We start from the raw sequence: 21,905 nt of genomic DNA, 5'->3' as shown, positions 1-21,905 counted from the left end.
CAAATATGAGCTCTAGATATCGTTAATTCATATCAACCAAAAATTTTCAAATATTATTCCATCAAAATGAATTATATTAGTTTCAATACACTCACTTTTTCAAGATTCTTTGATTTTTTTTCGGTCGGATTCTGAAGACCACAAAAATCATAACCAAAAGTTTTTATAAGCATCTGATAGCAGAGTTTTGGAGGATATCAACAGGTAGATATATGTAGTTTAGGGGTTCGGATTTCATATCCAAAACAGTAATACGGGTCTACATTACTAAAACTGAGGGACAATAAGATCACTCAAGTAACAATTTTAGCTTTATTATGGTCAGCACAACTTCGTTGGGACTATAGGGTTAATCTTCATAAAAATCTGAAGCGCATTCTATACATTCTAATAAAGCTTAAATCTGGCTATTTAGCCCTATTCTAGAAACGTCATCATGACTTTTTTTTTATCTTTATTTTTATCTTTATTACCAAAGCTTTTGAAAAGCTTTAATAAAACATGTTAGCCATTTTTGTTTTTATTTTTCGAGTCAGTGAGTTCTCCATTTTTTTTTATTTCTCCCTGCAACGATGAAAGTTGATGATCGCATTATTGAGATATGATCTTGGAAAAAAATTACAAAAAAAACTATGTTTCAACCATATAATGAATATCTTTTCTAATGTATGTTAAGATTTTAAGTAAAATATGTATAAAATAGTATCTTTAAAAAAATGCGTCTCGTAAAATCTTTAGAATAAGGAAATTTTGATCAAATATTCATTTTTATGGGAAAAAATATAATAAAAAATATTTCTCGAAAAACATTTTTCAATAAATATAATTGTGATACATAGCATAAGGACGTCGCAAACTTTATGGAACAGTCTGAAAATAGGCCTTTAAATATTTAATTTCTTGAACTCCAAGGTCGCGACTTCCGCTAAACTTTAAAATTATGAAGACGACTGAAAATCACATTCAACCCCTACAGTGTTGTTTTTTTTGACCTGGTTTTAGTATAAGGTTGCCAGTTTTTTTAAGCATGTATCCGGCCCGGACAATCCGGGCTATTTTATCTAAAAAGCTTGGCTAAATTCGGGCATTTGATTTCAAAATTGTCGACCAAAAATCGGGCAATATCCGGGCAAATTTGGTCAAATCCTAGGAGTTACTCGTCGAAAATTTAAAAAATACTTAAAAAAGACAATTTTTCCATTAAACTGTATTAGCAGATTAAATATTGTATTTAAGACTTTCAAAAACCGTTCAAGATTATTTTCATGCAACTGGTTCGAAAAATTTCGTTTAGGCGCATAAATTAAAAACAATTTACAACAAAATTTGTTTTTTTTTTCAGTAGGATTTGAGAATGAGAATGAAAACAAACCCGGCCAAATCCGGGATTAAATAAAATTAGGGCAACCGGGCCGGACCGGACTTTTCTCAAATTTTACATTGAATAACCGGGAAAACCCGGATCAAACCGGGCAATCTGGCAACCTTATTTTAGTACAATTTATCTTTCCTATTCTGGTTAATCTTTATAAATTTTATTTTAATTACTTTTGTCTTGTTTAACCTCGATCATCTCTTTTGCCTTGGTTAATCTGGATTTTTGTTGTTTTATTTTATGTCTTTTATATTTGATCTTATTCTACTTTATTTTATTTAGGTACGTCTAGTTTAGTCATTTTTTCTATGTTTATTTTCATATTATTTTATATAGATTTATCTTGTTTTGTTTTGATTTATCATGATGGATCTTGATAAATAATTGAGAAAATAGTTGAAAAATAGTTGCAAAAAAAAACAAACAAACTGAATAGAATTGAGAAAAGCGAGGAAAAGAAAATTAAAAAAATTAACGAAGTAAAAGTTAAAAACAAAAAAAAAATCAACAAATAAAAACAAGACAAGAAGAAACTACTAAGATAAAGGTGCGTTTAAATGAAACTGGATTAAACAAGATTCATCATGATAAATAAAAAAAACAACATAATTAAATAACTAATAATATGAAAATAATCATAGAAAATGACAAACCAAGACGTACCAAAATAAAATAAAGTAGAATAAGATCAAATATAAAACACCCTAAACTAACTCTTCATTTCAGGATTTTTTTTCCCTTAAAAATAATTTAAACAGTTGAAAATTATGCGTTCATCAAGAAAAAAAAATTAAAATTAAATACGATTTTTCACTTTTTTTATACATTTATTGTTGGAAGTTTGTTACTTTATGAAACGAAAGGTTAAATAACACAAAGCCAGATAAACCAAAGCAAAAAAGGTGAACGAAGTCGAACAAGACAAAAGTAATTGAAATTTTATTCATAAAGACTAACCAGAAAAAAAAGATTCATTTTAGTAAAACCAGATCAAATAAAATAAAACCAGATAAATCAAAGTAAAAGATAATGAAAAAATAGTACAATATAAATAGAGTTTCGATTGTTAAAATCATTGATTGAAATTTATCCCAGGATCCCGAGAATTCCCGAGAAAAGGATCGGCAAATTTCCCGATTCCCTGGAATGCTAAAATTGGTGATCCTTTTCCCGGGAATTCTCGGGATCGGGATTGAAATTGAAGATTTCAACACTCAACAAAACATTTCAAACTTTTTGAATGCTTAAAAAATTCAACTAGCAATTATAAAACCTAAGACCCTTAAATTAGTTACTTTAACAACAAACTTGACTGATTCTTGCTGCAAGAATTTGAAATAAGAAATATTTATCACTATCGATAGAAGTTGGGTTGCTAGACTTCATTTAATTCTTTTCATTAAATTTAAAGATAACAATACTTTTATTTCAACATAAGTCAATTCTTTGCCGATAATTTTGCTAAATTCAACAGTTTGCGAAACAGAATTTCAAAATAATTGATGAGTGTTGCAAAATGGAACATACAGAGGCTTTTCGTAGCGTTTCTTTATTAAAATTGTTTGGTTTTATAGGCTCTTGTCGTTTTTGTATTTTATACTAAGTTTTCGAACGAAAAAAATTAAAAAAACTCCAATTCAATTTTATGAAAAAAAAAAATTAAATCTTAGCCATACCTTACAGTAGAACTATCATTTTCCTTGTACAATGTGATCCACTTTCCAATTAAGATCTTATCAATTTTAGGTGTTTTTGCACTTTTCGTAGGCTTCGAGAATTCCCGGAATACTTTTGCATTTCGTGAATTCCCGATTTTTTTTATTTCCGGAAATTGCCGGTCGGGAAATTCCGGGTAGGACACTCTTAATAGAAAACAATTGAAAACTTCATAAGAAAAATAAAACAGGATTTTACAAAATAAAACAAGATCGGACCGGATAATACAAATTAAATCACGATTTTGAATAAAACAAAAAAACACAAGAGTAAACAAGACAAAACTAGATGGAAAAAAAAGATTTAATAAAACAATATCAAACTAGACGAAACAAGTTCAATGAATGCTTAAAATACAAACGAATATAAAATATTACAATGCAAGATAAAATAAAACTAGACAAATATTGAAGAAAACAAGATAAAAGAAGTTAAAAAATGACAAAAAAAAACAGGTTCATCCAAAATGGAGCTTAGCTTCGTTACCTTTTGAATGCTTTTTTTATAATTTTTTTACTTATGTATTTATATTGTCTTTTGATGTTGTTTTATATGTTTTTATATTTAGTTTGTTTTATATATTTTAGTTAGTTTTATTTTGGGTTGTTTTATCTTGATTTTAAATGTTTCTGTCTTTTTTCAGAAAGATTCACCTTGTCTCAGCTTGTTTATTTCTGTTTTACAATTATTTTGCCTTATTTAATCTTTTTATCTGTTTTTTTTTCTGTGGCTTGTGATATAGCTCAGTGGGCAAGTCTGTTGTCTCCTGAGTCGATGTCCACGAGTTCGAGCCCAAGAGTAAACATCGAACATAGTTGTACCGTATAAGTTTTTCAATAACGATCCGTCAACTGCAACGTTGATAAAGTCGCGAATGCCATAAAGATAGTAAAACGACTATAATCGAAACAAAAAAAAAAGAAAAAAAAATTGTTTTGTCTTTTTTATCATGTTTTTCTGTTTGAACCATGTTTCATTCTCTTCCCTTTTCTTATTTTTTCCTCAAATATGTTAGTTTAAAGTAAAGAATTGTAAGTCCTACACTGGATTTTTTTTTTGGAAAGTTTTTTTTACGCGGTTTTATTTTATACTACTTTTTACACGATCTTCTCGAAATAAGACGATTTGCGAACATGTCAAAATAAGATCCTAGGCATTCCCGCTTTCTATCTAAACCACTCTTGGGTGGTCAATTGATTCAGACGTGGCTTCGCTTGACAGAAATATGGACCGGAATGGTGACTTAAGAGACTCTGCGGAAATTTCGGATCAACCGTAACAGAGAACAGTATCCAAAACAAATCCTTGAGCCTCCCGATTTTACTACAAGCTTGGATATGAAATATTTACAGTTCAAGATGGCTGTTTTACTCGAAACGAGTTACAATTACCAGAGTTTTCTCCTTAAAACCAGCGATACGAGCCGTATCAAATAAACGAATTCATTAAAAAAACATGTTTCATCTTGTTTGTCATGGATTTATTTCATTATGTCTACTCTATTTCTTGTTTGCTTTTGTTCAGGCCAGTTTTATTTTCAATCCTCTAGTTTTGTCATGTTTTATCTTGTTCAAATTTGTTTTATATTGAAGAAGCTTCATTTTAATCTTGACCTAGTTTGATCTTGTTGTATCTGATTTCAACAAGTCATGTTAAACTTTGCTTTGTATTTTTTTTCCTGTTATATTGTTAATCTTGTTTGATTTAGTTTTATTTATTAGAGCGATTTAGAGTCGTTGGGCCCTTTCACCATATATTGTGGTTGTTTCATGCGTTTTTCAATGATTCACAGCATTTTAAAGTTCAGTGGAAGCCGCCATCTTGGATTTCAGCATGGCGTCAGAATAGCAAATTCGACTTCTTCTTCTCGTTTAGCCCTTTCACCAAATACCCATATTGTAAGGGCTTCATGTGATTTTAAGTCATTCACGGCATTTAAAAGTTCAGCGAAAACCACCATCTTGGATTTCAAGATGGCGTTGGATAGTGAAATTTGACCTGTACTCATTTAGCAATTTCACCCAATACCCATAATGTGGGAAATTCATGTGATTTTCAGTGACTAAAATTATTTCAAAGTTCAGTGGAAGCCGCCATCTTGGGTTTCAGGATGACGTCTAATAGCGAAATTTGTCTTCTACTCGTTCATCGCTTTCAACAAATACTCATCAGGAAGCTTTTTCACTCAATACCCATATTGTGGAATTTTCGTGCGATTTTCAATGATTCATAGCATTTTCAAAAGTTAAGCGCAAGTTGCCTTCTTTCATTTCAAGATGACGTCAGATTGCGAAATATGACTTCTACTCGTTGAGCCCTTTCAACTTATTCCCATATTCCGGGGGGTTTTATGCGATTTTTAAACATTTTCAGCATTTGACATTCGACTTCTTCTTGTTAAGCCATTTTACTCAAAACTCATATTGTAGGATTTTCCTACGATTTTCAATGATTCATAGCACTTTAAAAGCTTAGCGCAAGTGGCCATCTTGGATTTCAAGATTGACTTCTTATTTTTTAGCTCTTTCACCCATGTTTCAAAAGATTTAGATCAGTTATTTATAGCTTGGAAAAGAAAAGCGGAAGCCTCCATCTTGGATTAATGATGGCGTCAAGCAACAAATTATTCCTCCTTATAGTTGGGCCCATCCTTTCGATTCTAATATTGTAAACTCAAAAACAACACCCATGACTTATCAAAACTGTGTAAAAAAAGAATTTAAAATCAAATATGTGCAATCTAGCCTGAACGTGTCCTGGTTTGATATCTTGATCGAGAACTGTTATATATTTTTATTAAGGTTTACGAATCAAGCACTGCGTGCCTTTATAAAACATGCAAAAAAAACGCTTGGAGCAAACTTCTTGGTTTATGTTTTATTGCAGTTTTAAAAGAGCATTCAGAACTGCTTCGAAACGATTTAAACAGTAGATATATTTAGTAAAAGCTTTATTAGCGTTTGCAGAGCTCCCTGGAAACAACTAGTTTAATCAAGAATCTAAGCATTTTCCATGACTATAATAAAACGGTTATAATGCCATGATAAAAGTATAGTCAAATTTTCCAATGCTAGTTGGCTTAATCTGTGTTACTTGGGTACCCACGAAACCCACTGTCCCACCGTTGCTGCAGCCACCATCTTGGGCTGTTGCCGATCCATAACTCTCCACCGCAGAATTTTCTCCCATGTCGAGGTTTCCTGCCGTCCACCCACCCACATAAATGCACATACATATCTTTGCATAAAAAGCACCAAGTTTTTCCATATTCAAAACTAAAACGAATAAAAAATCCTTGTTTACCCGGGTCAAAAAAGCATACCTTCCGGGGAAATGTTTTGCACTCACATACACTCACTCATACACACACACAAGCACTCTTGCCCACAAACTGATCATGTTTCTCGTCTAGGTACTTGCACCCGGTTTTCTAGGAATATTCCTGGGGTCGCTCCAGGTTTGGCACCGTTCCGAGAAATTTACATATGTTCGACGTTTTTCTTCCGGCGCTTTTGTGTGATAAATTAAGTATGCAAAAATCTACCATTGTTGTAAACACACACACACGAGTATGTGTGTGTTGTTGTTTTTCTCCCGGCAGCAACAAAAACCAAACCAAAAAAAAAACCGTACCAACAACAAATGTAACGAATAATGGCTACAGTTGAAAAACAAGAGTTTAAACCGAAAAAAAAACAACTACGACGACGACGACAAAGGATGAGGTGGTCCCTCGAAATGGTTGCAAAAATCGCGCCTTCGCTTCTGGCACGGTCGCCAAATGTATGGTATATGGAGTAGTCTCCATCGGTTAATAAACAAAAGAATACACAGAAATTGAAAACGATGACCAAAAACAATACGGTCCACGGGATAAAATGTGTCCGGTTTGGTGATTCTTTTTTTTTTTTTTGTTCACGGCTTCGTTAATTGGACGGCTATTCAAAAAGCAAAAATTCGGTTAGTTCCTCGCTGCTTGTTATGGGTTCATTGTTTTGGCATTTTCAAAAGGATTAAAAAACGGATTTGTTTTGTTCGCTTTCAAGTTGCACATCAAAAAAATGTTTGGGGGACATGTTTATGGTTAGTATTTTTTTTTCTTCAGGGGGTTGCTCATTGATATGGTTGAGGGAAAGACAAAAACGCAATTATTCTGATTAAAAACCTTCAAAATACAAAAAGTTAGGTTAGTTATCAGTAGTTTGGTCGAATACTGGCTGCGATTATCAAAAAACAAAACTTATTTCGATTAGTTGGGGAATTTGTTAGCGGTTTATTGTTGATTTTGTGTGGTTGGATGGTGATCAGCTGGTTAGTTTTGTCAGTTTCCAGGACTTATGTATGTGTGATGGATCCGGTTTAATGTGGTGGTATGATGATTTTTGTTGTTTTTTTTACGATCAGAAACAGTTTGTTGGTCGGTGTCCAAAATGAAAGCTTCCAATTGCACGAGTAGTAGTTGTAGTGGTGGTGGGTTTGGTATTGGTGTTAGTGGTGAGAACAAGAGTGAGTGAAACAGAGAGATAGATAGAGAGATAATGGTGCCAAACTGTACATACCGTCTTCGTGAGTTCTAACGGTGACCGGATAGGATCGAGGCCCATCGCCCACGGATGTTCCGGCCAATACCCAGACCTTGTACTCTGTCCAGCGTTTGAGTTCGTCCAGGAGGAGCGCGGTAGAGTTCAGGGTTGTGACCGTTGCTTCCGAATCTGGGCGGCCATCCTCGACGAAGAACACTTTGTAGTAGACGATCGGGCCGTTGGAACGTTCTACCGGTGGCGGAAGCCAGGACACGTTGATTGTGGTCGGGCTGGTCGCTTCGACGGAAATATTACGTGGCGGCGCTCCCGGGACTACATTATTTTGATGTTTTTGTTTTGGAACCATTTTTGGTTCATTTTTTTGTTTGTTTCGTGCGAGAGTTTTGGGCGAATTATTTAGCGATAGATTTTTTTTATTTGGAATTACAATGTGCAAATTTCAATGCGATACCCAAAACAAATTACGCGTAAAAGCATCAACACATGAAAAAGAAATGAAAAGAAAATAAAGAAAAATAAATAATGGGAAAATTAAGCACTTAAATTAAATTAAATTTAACTAGCTTCAAAACAAAATATGAACTAAATGTATACTTAAAGAAAAATATATGGAAAAATGAATGTACATAGATATTAAAAAATAATTAATTTACAAATCAGAATTGCTGACAGTAATGACCTCCAATTTCTCAGTTCTATAAAATTAGGTGAAGCTCAAAAACCCTGAGGTTATCACTGGGTATTGTTCAATGTTTGCAACAAGAACCCTGAAGATTAATTTTAATGCCCGCCATCATTGATTGCAACCACATCACAGTGAGAGAAATCGTAATTTGAGTTGAGCAGCAGAGAGATATACGTTAACCTCTAGCGAATGCGAGTAAGGATCGGATCACAATTCCTTAAAGGAGAAATCATGTCGGTTCTCGAGTCGTTAGAGGAACGTTCAGGCTTTGACTCGTAATGACAAAAGGTTAGGCTTATAGTGGTTTTGTCATTGAGTTTGCCTTGGAGCGCACAAGCGCTCGTTAAACTATCCTTCCCTCTATGGAAGGATAATTTAACGACAGTTCGAGGTGGACACTAGGTTCTGCCGCCCTGCGCAAAAAGAGGAGGCCCATGGATGCGAAGACGAAAAAAGCCAAATCCAGGCCCCAACGATGCAAACGTCGCGTCAGGGAGAGGGTAGAGGCGATTGTCGTATAGACAGCCGAGGGCACTTACGCAGATGTCCTAAGACAGATGCATACAAACGTGAACCTCGACGATCTCGGCAATAACGTCCGGAAAATCCGTCGGACCCGCACCGGCGAGATGATCCTGAAACTTAAGCGTGGCGTGGGAAACTCCAGAGGAACCTTCATGGTTAAGGCGGTCGAAGTTCTTGGTGACAAGGCCGAGGTACGGGCCTTCTGTCAAAAAGTAACCGTTCGGATTAAAATCCTGGACGAGGTTCCAACAGAGGAGGACCAGATGTCAGTTCGTATGAGGAATGGCCGTCCCATATCTGGAGTGCAGGTCAGGCTGGTGAAGCTTCCGGTTGCATCAGCAAACGCAGCACTTAAGTTTGGGCGGCTAAAGGTGGGATGGTCTATCTGTCAGGTATCCATCGCCCAGCAACCGGACATGTGCTTTAAGTGCACGGAGCTCGACTGCACTGGGCACACAGAAGTGACATATGCTGACGCTGCAGCGAAACCGCCCACAAGTCGGCAAACTGCAAAAAGTCTGTAAAATACCCTGTCTACGCTGGAGATTACGCTGCTGGCAATCCTAGGTGTCCCGCAGGTGGTACCACCCTGGGCCCCAAGAGCATAGAAATCGTCCAACTTAACCTCAAACACTGCTACACAGCACACGAGCTGTTGCTGCAGATAGTTGAGGTAATGTTGGACATTGCGTGGCAGACCCATATCGTAGAGCTTCGGATGGCATTAATTGGGTGACTGATGACGTCAAACTGGCCGAAATATGGGTAAATGTGGCGGCGACTGAAAACGAAGGCATGGTGATAGCCTAAGGTACCGGGATCTATATCTGTAGCTGCTGTGCTCCCCCAAGATGGTCCTTGGAGAGGTTCGGTACTATGGTAGATAAGATTGTAGAGGTGCTTACGGAGAGAAACCTCATTGTTATAGTTAAAGTCTTTCGAGCGTGGGACGAGGAATTGGGTAGCCCTCTCCCAAACTCCAGAGGTTAAATCCTACTAGAAGACTTGACAAGACTAAATGAAGACCTGAAGAAAGTTGCTAATACCAGAATCTACCACTGGAACGGGAGCGACTCCATCATAGATATTACCTTTGGTAGCCTGGGGTTGGTGTGCGATTGGATGGTTAGCGAGGCCTACACACATAGCGATCCGCTATCGGTTAGGCTCAAGTACGCGGATAGTACTACTGGTACACGTGAGCTTAGGACAGGTGAACACCTCTGGAAGACAACATAATTCGACCAGAACGTCTTCGTCGAGGTGTTGCATTGGGGGAGGAACCTGGATAACCTGTTCGCTGAGGAACTGACGAGTGTATTAGCTCGCGCTTGCGATGCTGCGATGACGAGAAGAGCCAAGCGTGAAGACACTAGGCCACCCGTCTACTGGAGGACGGGGGAAATCATTTGCGTGTCGACTGCCATAGTGTAAGACACAGGATGCAGAACGCAAAGACCCAAGAGCTTAGGCCACTCTTCACAACGCGAGATCGGCCCTTCGCTGGGCCATCAATGCAAGCAAGAGGGCACAATTCTATCAACTATACTGAGATTCAACTATGCTGAGATGCCAACGACTGTCCATGGGGCCTATCGGATAGTCATGGCCAAAACGAAAAGTAAGGGTGCGCCACCTGAAACGTGCCCAGACAAACTGAGAGTGATCATCAACGAGTTGTTCCCACAACACGATGTTACCCGCTGGCCAACAGTCCCGTACGACTGAGACACCAGCATAGAGGAGACGATTACGGTGGATGAACTTCCTGAAATCGTCAAGTCTCTCCAACCAGGGAAGACCCCCGGATAGGACGGCATTCCAAACGTCGCAGTGAAGACCCCGATTGAAGAGTTTCCCGAAATATTCTGGTCATCATTGCAACGATACGTGACGGAACGGGTGTTCCCTGACTCGTGGAAACGGCAGAAACTCTTCCTTCTGCCAAAACCGGGTAAGCGTCCAGGAGACCCATCGGCGTATCGGCCGATCTGTCTACTGGATACAGCGGGTAAGGTCCTGGAGAAGGTGATTCAGAACCGACTTCAGAGATACACTGAAAGCGAGGGCGGACTCTCGGAGAAATAATTTGGTTTCCGTCGAGGTTGCAGCACTGTAGATGACATCCGCTCGGTCATCGAGGTAGCGGACAGAGTCAGGCTAACCAAGAGGAGAGGGCTCCGCTTTTGCACGGTGGTCACTCTGGATGTGAAGAACGCCTTCAACAGTGTCAGTTGGACAGCGATTGCATCGTCGCTCATCCAAATAAGGGTCCTGGGCCAGAGCTGCAAATTATCAGTGTCAGACAGCCAATGTCAGCCGACTTTGATACTGCTTTGTATGTCTATGTCATGCGATACTGATTCTTGGTCAGCGACATATGCTTACAATGTCATGTCCAAGTTGAATGAACGACATCATGCTTGCTACGACTTTTTTCTTCTTACGGCCTACAGCTAAATTTTTTCAAATGTTGCGCAATCTATAACGTAAATTCCCTCCCAAAACAGCCAGAAAATGAAATAGAAAGATGACCGTATGTGTGATGCGAGTGGAGCACAAAAAATGTCATTCAATATTGACATTGCTGCCTGATCGACATTGCAGCTTGGTCATTCAACTCGTAGATGACTATGATATTCTTTCGATAACATTGACTACTAGACGTTGGTCGGGTCAAACGAAATTGACTGAAATTTATCAACCTTGGTCCTGGCATATCTGTATAGGCTTGTGAAAAGTTATTTCCACAATCGTCAACTACAGTATATGACCGGTGAGGACATACGGACACAAAAAGTTTCGGTGGGTGTGCTACAGGGGATCAATACTTGGCCCGGTCCTGTAGAACATCACGTCCGACGAGCTTTTACGAATGAGTCTCCCATATCGGGAGCTGAACTCGTAGGATTTGCGGACGATGTAGTCCTCTTGGGGAGAGGCTTCTCGACAGCGAAGGTACAACTACTTGTCACAGTAGCTATCCAGGCAGTGGAAAACTGAATGCACTCCAAAAGCCTGCATCTAGCTCACCACAAAACCGAAATGGTGCTGATCACTAACCTGATCTCACCCCAAACAGGTACCATTGCAGTTGGACCGAGTGATATTGTGTCCAAACGTGCAATTTAGTACACACTCAGCTTCACGAGTAATGTCAACTACGTGTGTAAGAGAGAAGAGAGAAGTAGGTAGAGGAGGATACTGTCAAGTGTGATCACGTCAATCTTGCGGTATGGAGCGGCGGCCTGGAGGCAGACACAGAGGATAGCGTGTTATCTGTAGAGACTTAGCAGCGTTATCGGTTGATGAACCATTGTATACCAGACAATCTCGTCCGAAGCCGTCTGCGTATTGGCAGGCTTCATGCCCATCTGGGCTTTGTTAAAGGAGGATGTCAACGGTTACGACAATAAAGACACGCCCAAAGTACGAGATCTCGCCCATGAAGACTCGATGTCCAACTGGCAGCAGCTGTGGGACAGCTCAGCGAGAGGAAGGTGGACCCATTAATTGATCCCGCAAATCAAGTACTGGATCGGAATAAGGCACGGTGAAGTGGACTTCCATATGACGCAATTCCTGACTGGTTATGGATGCTTCATGAAGTACTACTACTGGTTCGGACATGTGGCTTTGACATATTGCTCAGATTGTGGTGACGAAAAGGAAACACCCTAACACGTGGTTTTCCTGTCCCAAGTTTGGTGCGGTACGTACCAACATAGTTGCCGTCTGTGTGATCGACTCGACTGTAGACAACGTAGTGCAGAGGATGTGTACGGACTACAACACTTGGCATGCGGGCAGCGATGGGTTCCCCCGGATCATGTCTGCCCTGCAGAGGAGCTGGGGTTAACGGCAGTCCGCGAACGGTGTAAGATGACTCCATCGCCGGGATCATCTGATTAGTGTGCGCCCGGTCCCTTGAACGAAGCTACAAAGATAAAGCATCATATTCTGCGTAGCGGAGGTCATGGGCGCGCGAACGGGTGAAGGATACCCCAATGTCGGGGGGTATCCGAGTAGTGCCGCTTTCTAAGGGGGAAACTGCGGGATAAGACTATAGCTTCCTCGTAGCGGACCACGTTGGAAGTGAGTAAACCAGTATCGGGGGATAGCCACGGGTAGAGAGGTTTTCGATGCCGGTCGAGCCTCTCGAGTCGGTGTAGGACGTTGTCAAGGAAAAGAAACATCTGAGTTGTAGCGTTCAAAGTCCTGAATGTGTGCCGTGACAGGCGCGAGTCCAGCCAAAGGGATACAAGAAGACCGCACAACGGTCGGAGTAGACTGACCTGATCGACGGGGGGCTGTCAAATAGTGTGCGACCGACCCTACGGTTTGAAGCTGCAACGTTAAGGCAACATCCTCTGCGAAGCGGATGCCGTGGATACACCGCGTTCGTGCGTAAGGTGCTCCACCATCGGGGAATATCCAAGAAGTGCGGTTCCCAACGATCAAAGCTGCGAGTATAAGAAATCGTTGGGAAAGGATTATTCCACTAACTGGGAATATCCACGGGTAGATTGGCCCTCAATACCGGCCATTCACGGCCATCACCGGCCATTTAATATGAGCCATTCACGTTAGGCATCTCGATGGAAGGAGTTTATTTTCAGATAGCTCACCATTAAACTGAATCACTACTCGTGACCAACAAAAAAGCTGTGCCGCAAATGAAGGACACACTACATCTTCGGAACAGCAACTAAAATATCTCGGAGTATTGGTTGATCAGCACTCAAATTCAGGGGCGCATATCGAATACCGTTGCGAAGTGCGTCAAAGGTCATCGATGACCTGGATTATGCTGAACTGTCATGTTCTAAAGTGTAGCAAGAGACTTATCCTTGATAGCACAGCAATGGAGAATTGCAATATGGAGAAGTGGCTTGAAGCTCCGCTCTTGAGGTAGAGCGCTAAAGATCCGAACAACAGAGCACATTTCCGGAGGACCTTCTCATCAGATGCAGCTTTGTCATTGCGGACATGATTCCCATCGACATTACTCTGGTGGAGGACAAGAATATTGTAAGAAAGGAGGTTGAGTTTTTTATAAAACTTTAAAACTCTCAGCTGTGTTATTAAAAATATTTTGAGTTATAAACTGGCAAATAAATTATAACTTAATCACCGTAATACCAACTTAAGAAAAAAAATACTCGCCCGGAACCCACGAAATTTTCGAAACTCGGTACGCATTTTTACCTACACTTGCTTCATATACAAGCTTTTGATCGATTACATCCTGGTGCAATTTACCACAAATCAAAATTCAAAAATTACAATCTAAACGCAAAAATAATTGTTTTTTTTTTTTTGGTTCATTGGCAAATTTAGCTACGGTGCAGTTTTCGAACTTAGTACGAGAAGAAAAAGAAGTGGTGGATTTCTTTTTTTTTTTTGTAGTTGCATGGTGCTTTACACAATCAGTGCTCATCAATTGGGGGATGCAACAAGGTGGTTCTGGTGGATCAAAAACTAAAGTGAAAATCGAAAGAGGCAGGTGGTGCAAAATACAGTCATTGCGCTTCGCTGATTGTACAAACTGAAAAATATTTAAAAAAAAAAACAAAGTTTACCGAACTTAAGCGAAGCCAAAGGTTTGAAGCCAGAACAGATCGAATAGGGAAAATAAAAACGGGTTCTCCTTTTTTCTCTTTTGAGGATTGCTAAACTCAGAAGAAAAAAGTAACTAATAACGCAAGACCAACATTGAATCCGGCATAGCGAGATAGAGAGGTGTTTTGAAAAATTGAAATACAGGGCATGCAATTTGGTGAATGGGTAGTAAATCAGGAAAAACAATTGCCACTGTAATAAAACATTCAAACTTTCACGGTAAGATCAAATGATGGGTTCAGAGATGGGTTTGGAATCTTATGGTCAGAAAAAGGGGGAAGTGCGAATGATCCGAAAGTTTGTTTTCGGGGGAAAAAAAAGAAAAACACAATCGAAATAAAGCAAAACGTACACTCGCTCCACGGCATCGATCTCTTACAACTCTCACAGTCGCTCACTCCAGAGAAAAATAAATGCAAAAAATGTCGAAACTCCAAACGAGAATGATTTTGAGTAAAATGCAATAATCGAACTTACTGAAACGAACCAATTTTCAACGAAAACCAATCGAACTCAATGAAGCTGATGGTAGCGGATTTGAAATGCAGGGGTAGAAACTTTGGTAACTAATAACTGATGGAAATTAAAACCAATTTCAACTTTACGAGGTTTGGGAGCTGATTATGTAATTGTAGCTCGTGTTCTGCTTCGGAGCTTGTCATCGGTGATTTTGTTCTTTATCAATAAAAAAAATCCCGTTTTCACGATTCTCGTGACAAAAAAAGTTTGTTTCCAAACTTGAAAACTGATTATAATATATCCCACACCTTAAATTGCTTATCAATGACTTAAGTCTATTGTTTGATCGCAAAAATCAAAATGTCTTATAGCCTAAAATGGTCGCCAGCCAACTCTGAGTCGGTGGGACCGAGTAGAAAAATAACATGTTTTTTTTTTCAAAATGTATTAAAATTGAAAACTTACCGTATTGTTTGGTTCGAACTGGGATCGGAGGAGTTGTTGCACCTTCGCCCCTCTGAGATCGGGCTGCCAGCCAAAAGTAGTACAGGGTGTCCGGATACAAGCTGCTCAAGGTATAGGTTTCGGTGTTCGGAATACGCCTGTAATTGAGGAAAGAGAGTGGAGGTTGTGAGTTAAGTTTAAGTATTTGTTTCATAGTTCAAGGAGGAGTTTAAGGACTGAGGATTTATGAGGGATGAATAAATTCAGATTTCAGTATCCAGTGACTTGGCCTAGATATTTGTAAATGTAATGAAAACAGATTGAATAGGTTCAATAGAGTTAATCATTTTGTATATATTCGTGGCTCTTATAAGATGATCATCTATTTCAAGATTCTTTTTTTTCGGTTTTTTTCTCTGAAAAAAAAACAAATGCAGGGTTCATCGAAGACCTTTTACATTAAAATTTGGAACATATAGACCTAAACACGGACAAGATGGGTTATTCGATCACTATCTTATCGTGCAGAAACTGGATTTGAATCGTAATTATTTCTTCCATGGCAATGAGCCTCAGCTTATCGTTCAAGAGTGCCTATTGCTTGTGAAAATTCTCCAAAATCTCCAAAATGCATCCCAATCAGCAGATTAACTGATAAGGAACCCAATGAAAAATCAAAATTACAGGAGCAATGCAGAACCGGTAAAAAACAAGAGAAGAGCTAGACATTTGATATCTTCAGCAAATTTCAATTTTAAATGGAGCAAATTTTTAAGTGTAATTTTTGCCGAGGAGTCCATCGATAGCGAGATAAAAATGTCAACTTTTTTGTTGTTGAAATTAGGGTTTTGATATCTTTGACCAAGTTTTTATTTGATCAAAACACACAAATTTGTCGAATATGTCCTTTTACCTCACCCTCAGGAGTTACAATAAAAGTAAAAAAAAAATACATTGAAAAACAATTTTTGAATCTGACACGTTGTAGATTAGATAAAATGGTTCGGTGTCTTCGAAGCTAAGTTGTAACACGCCAAGATCAACAATTGTTTCATACATGCTGATGGTTTTAGAAGTTTCTGAATCTCTATTGAACGCATTCAGTGAATTTTATTGGTAATTTTAGACGGATCGACGTTCAAGAGAAAGTTTCATAAGCAATGAGATTGGACCTACTGTTTAGAAGTTAGATTTTTTAGGATGGTAAAACGACTATAATCGAAACAAAAAAAAAATTAACACTCAAGGCATTCTGCAAGGATTCCGGAGACACATCTGGAACAATGATCTTTTTGAAACAACTTAAAGAATATTTTCTTCAATCGAAAAATAATAACATGGCTAGAACGTTCTCAAAAATTGAATAACTGATGCTGGTGCTAATATTTAGTTGGTACATATTTAATTTATTTTGAAATGTTCATAGGTTCACTCTTAAAAAAGCTACCAACTTACAGGTTCAAAGCGCGGATATGTATTATTGTTAAAGACATTTTAAAAGCACTCCGACAAACAATCTATTTATCTTCCAAACAAACAGCGACTTAATTGTTAAACATTTACAATGGATATATTTTGTGTTTAACTTCAGATTTTTGTCTGTATTTCTTGTCACGATTCATTCAACCAGCAACAACTTACAACCGTAAATCGAATGTCCTATTGTTTTTGTACTAATGTTTATTATTAACAATATTTCCACCAAAACTCTGTAACAACACTTTGACAAGCAATAAAAGTCACTCGCGCCCTAAATGGTGCAACCAATTTCCAGCCACTCCTGAGAGTAAAACAACAAATCGGGCGTAGGATTCCAAACAGACAGAAGCACACATTATTCTGTGGCCACTATATATCGTTTAGTTGAGGGCATTTTAATGAACTGCAAAGCGAACATCGTCGACACGTCGACGTCATTCCGCAATGAGTAGCGAGCACCCCTCGAAGCGCTGCTGCACCACTATCAATGAACAATGTGAATGGCTGAATGGTTCATTCATTGAAGGGGTGAAGTAGGAGGAACTTTCACATAGGACACCAACTACCCCGCGAACAAAAACATTATCATTGCACTTTGGGGTCCTGCCCAGGCTGAGGTAAACTCAATTCTCGATTTCAAGCGCGTTAGTTAGTTAAAAGAGGTGAGCATTTGGGGTTTGACCCGCGTCCTACATGTGATTACAGCCGGAATAACCTGGGTTGTAGCAAAACGTACTTATGTACATACGTGAAGGGAAGCCTTTTGCGTGTGATGTGACAGTGGCGCTTCCGGAGTACCTTTTATTGCTTTTTCCGCTGCTGCACGCAATTGCGGTTGATGATTTTGAAGATTTTTGTAAAAAAAAATAAAGCGGAAATTCTGGACAAAATAAAATTTGACACAACCAGGGCAGCACGGCTTATCATTTTATGTCAGAGTTATTGGATTTTTAAACAAACTTGCCAAAAACAAGACTAGAAATCTTATTTAAAAAAAGTTATAAATTATTCACTTATATTTTCATTCTACCAGAAAACATTCTAAGAACCACTTCTGTCCTACTAAAACGAACAGGATATGTGGCGACATTTTAAAAGAAAAAAATCAAAAAAAAGTTTTTGATACAAAATTTGAAAAAAAAAAAATGAAAAAAAAATTTATTTGCAGAATGTTTAATGTTTATCTATATCAACTATGAAGCTCTTGAATGTCGCCCTGTGATTGATCCAAATTTCGTGCAATTTTTTTTGTCTGTACTACGGCAATAGGAATTGTAATTCTCATCTTAATATCCATGTAATAACGAAATTTTCCTGTTTAGTGGAGTAAAGGCTTGAAACGAAATATGCTCGTATCATTTCATTATCAAATAAAGTATGACAAATAAAAAAAAAGTTATTAATTAGTACATATATAACTGCCGATAATTCGTTTGAATTTATTTCTTGAGGAATTTAAGTAATTTGTTTTGATGAACTTTTATAAGAAATTTAAAACAAGGAAGCTCACCGGAACAGAAAAACTGTTGAATTGCTTTTCTTGAAATAAAATTGTTAATTTTAAAATGAGTTTTTTTTTCTTAAACTTTGAGGAAACGACGTTGAGAAACATTTTAAGTAAATAGTGAAAGCGACACGTCTCGGTGGCCGAGTGGCAAGGTTGCCAAAATCACAGAAAAATCTTTAATTTCATAAAATTTTGAGCAAATTTTCATCACAGAATCAGTGTCATAAAACAAAAAATTTAAGAAAAATTCTCAGATTACACAGATTTTTTAAGTTGTGATCGAATTATCGAACCATTTTTTTTATGTCAGTATACATTTGAGATTTCTAACTTTAAATTGGCAAAATATGATAAGATTGGTAATGTTAACTGATTTTTATCAAATAAACTGTACATGACTCTTGAATGAAATTAATAGAAATAACATAACAGAAAACCATCATAGAATTCTGGGTAAAATTACAGAAGGTCAGAATATTTTTTTGAAAAAAGCACAATTTTTTCCGACAACCTTGGTAGTGACAAGGTAATCGTATGGACCTCCGGAGGCATGGGTTCGATTCCCATCTCGGTACTGGTTGTAAAATGTTGATGTGAATTTTTCCGCGTATATTTACTCAGTCTTTAAAGCCTAAGTCAGCTAAGACAGTGAATGTCTTTTCAAAAATTCCAAACTTCACGGTTTTATTTAAAATTTCATATTAAGATTGCATGCAAAACAAAGTTTATTGGAAAATTATTTTGATTATCGTTAATCGGATTTTGAATAACGAATTCAATTTATTTAATGAAGACAATAAAATGTACCAATTCAAAAGATTCATCAGGATTATTTCGACCTTTTTTTGAAACTTTGATCAAAATCTTTCTCAAACATTTTTTTAATTTCTCATATTTTTCCCAATAGTCTTCAATTTCAGTCAAAAAACATTTAACTCTTAACTCTAATCTCTCATTTCTGGACTGAAATTATTCATTTCCTATTCCTTGTATTCTTTCTCTTATTTTCAATATGTTTTTTTCCATTTTTCTAATCGTTGTTCACTAATTACATATTTCTAGTTTAAAAAAAGTTATATTCAATACCTAATCTTACATATTTTCTCTCAAAACTAAAATCATATATGTCTTATCTCTAATATCTAACATTAGGTCTCTAGTATCCCATCTCTATCCACAAATATCAAATCTCTAATCTCTGATCTGAAATCACTAATCTCTAATCTCTATCTCTATTCTCTCATCTCTAATCTCTTATCTCTAATCTCTAATCCCTATTCACTAATCAGAAATCACTTATCTCTAATCTCTAATCTCCAATCTCTTATCTCTAATTTTTTATCTCTAATCTTATATCTCTAATATCTTATCCTTAATCTCTAATCTCTTATCACTTATCTCTAATCTCTAATCTCTAATCTCTAATCTCTAATCTCTAATCTTCAATCTCTAATCTCTTATCTCTTATCTCTTATCTCTAATCTCTAATCTCCAATCTCTTATCTCTAATCTCTAATCTCTAATCTCTAATCTCTTATCTCTAATCTCTAATCTCTTATCTTAAATCTCAAATCACTTATCTCCAATCTCTAATCTCTAATCTCTTATCTCTAACCTCTTATCTCTAATCTCTTATCTCTAATCTCTAATTTCTTATTTCTAATCTCTAATCGCTTAACTTTTATCTCTTGTCTCTTATCTCCAATATCAAATCTTAAATCTATAATCTTCAATCTCTAATTTCTAATCTCCTATCACTAATCTCTAATCTCAAATCACAAATCTCAAATCTCAAATTTCTAATCTCTAATTTCTAATCTCTAATCTCTAATCTCTAATCTCTAATCTCTAATCTCTAATCTCTAATCTCTAATCTTTAATCTCTAATCTCTAATCTCTAATCTCTAATCTCTAATCTCTAATCTCTAATCTCTAATCTCTAATCTCTAATCTCTAATCTCTAATCTCTAATCTCTAATCTCTAATCTCTAATCTCTAATCTCTAATCTCTAATTTCCAATCTTTTATCTCTTATCTCTTATCTCCAATCTCTAACCTCTAATCTCTAATATCTAATCTCTAATCTCCAATCTCTAATCTCTTATCTTCAATCTCTGATCTCTTATCTCTTATCTCTTATCTTGAATCTCTCATCTCTAATCTCTTATCTCTAATCTTAAATCTCTGATCTCTAATCTCTTATCTCTTATCTCTTATCTATTATCTCTTATCTCTTATCTCTTATCTCTAATCTCTTATCTCTAATCTCTAATCTCTTATCTCTTATCTCTTATCTTCAATCTCCAATCTCTTATCTCTTATCTCTAATCTCTAATCTCTTATATCTAGTCTCTAATCTCTAATCTCTAATCTCTAATCTCTTATCTCTAATCACAAATCTCTAATCACAAATCTCTAATCTCTAATCTCGAATCTCTTATCTCTAATCTCTAATCTCTAATCTCTAATCTCTAATCTCTAATCTCTAATCTCTAATCTCTAATCTCTAATCTCTAATCTCTTATCTTTTATCTTAAATCTCTAATCTCTTATCTCTTATCTCTTATCTCTAATCTCTAATCTCTAATCTCCAATCTCTTATCTCTAATCTCTAATCTCTAATCTAATCTCTAATCTCTAATCTCCAATCTCCAATCTACAATCTCTAATCTCTAATCTCTTGTCTCAAATCTCAAACTTCTAATCATGAATCCTTTACCCTTAATCTCTTATCTCTAATCTCTAACCTCTAAACTCCAATCTCTCATCTCTAGTCTCAAATCTCAAATCTCTAATTTTTAATCTCTAATCTTTAACCTCCAATCTCTAACCTCCAATCTCTAATTCTTCTCTCAATATCTCTATTCTCCAATCTCTTTTCTCTTATCTCCAATCTCTCATCTCTTATTTCTAATCTCTAATCTCCAATCTCTAATCTCTTATCTCTAATCTCTAATCTCTAATCTCTAGTCTCTTATCTCTAATCTCTAATCTCTTATCTCTAATCTCTAATATCTAATCTCTAATCTCTAATCTCTAATCTCTAATCTCTAATCTCTAATCTCTAATCTCTAATCTCTAATCTCTAATCTCTAATCTCTAATCTCTAATCTCTAATCTCTAATCTCTAATCTCTAATCATAAATCTCTAATCTCTCATCTCTAATCTCTAATCTCTAATTCCTTATCTCTAATCTCTTATCTTTTATCTTAAATCTCTAATCTCTTATCTCTTATCTCTAATCTCCAATCACTTATCTCTAATCTCTAATCTCAAATCTCTAATCTCTAATCTCTAATCTCTAGTCTCAAATCTCAAACATCTTATCATGAATCCCTTACTGCTAATCTCTAATCTTTAATCTCTAACCTCTAATCTCCAATCTCTCATCTCATGTCTCAAATCTCTAATCTCTAATCTTTAATCTCTAATCTCTTACCTCCAATCTCTAACCTCCAATCTCTAACCTCCAATCTCTAATCTCTTATCTCTATTCTCCAATCTCTTTTCTCTAATCTCTTATCTCTCATCTCTAATTTCTAATCTCT

General features: G+C 36.8%; 1 protein-coding gene across 1 annotated transcript in view; it reads right to left on the bottom strand.

Annotated features, from left to right (window-relative positions):
- LOC129742247 (tyrosine-protein phosphatase Lar) overlaps positions 1 to 21,905 on the bottom strand; it is a 740,954-nt gene that overhangs the window by 112,902 nt on the left and 606,147 nt on the right. Inside the window, exons 16-17 of the mRNA XM_055734122.1 lie at positions 15,392 to 15,528; positions 7,651 to 7,947 (exon numbers count right to left, since the gene is read on the bottom strand). Of these exons, the coding sequence (XP_055590097.1) occupies positions 7,651 to 7,947; positions 15,392 to 15,528 (434 nt within the window). The remainder of the gene's footprint in view (positions 1 to 7,650; positions 7,948 to 15,391; positions 15,529 to 21,905) is intronic.

Source organism: Uranotaenia lowii, chromosome 2 (assembly GCF_029784155.1).
Source record: "Uranotaenia lowii strain MFRU-FL chromosome 2, ASM2978415v1, whole genome shotgun sequence".
In the NCBI taxonomy this organism is placed as follows: domain Eukaryota; kingdom Metazoa; phylum Arthropoda; class Insecta; order Diptera; family Culicidae; genus Uranotaenia; species Uranotaenia lowii.
The sequence above is the reverse complement of the archived record's forward strand: the minus strand, read 5'-3'. Positions and strand labels throughout refer to the sequence as shown.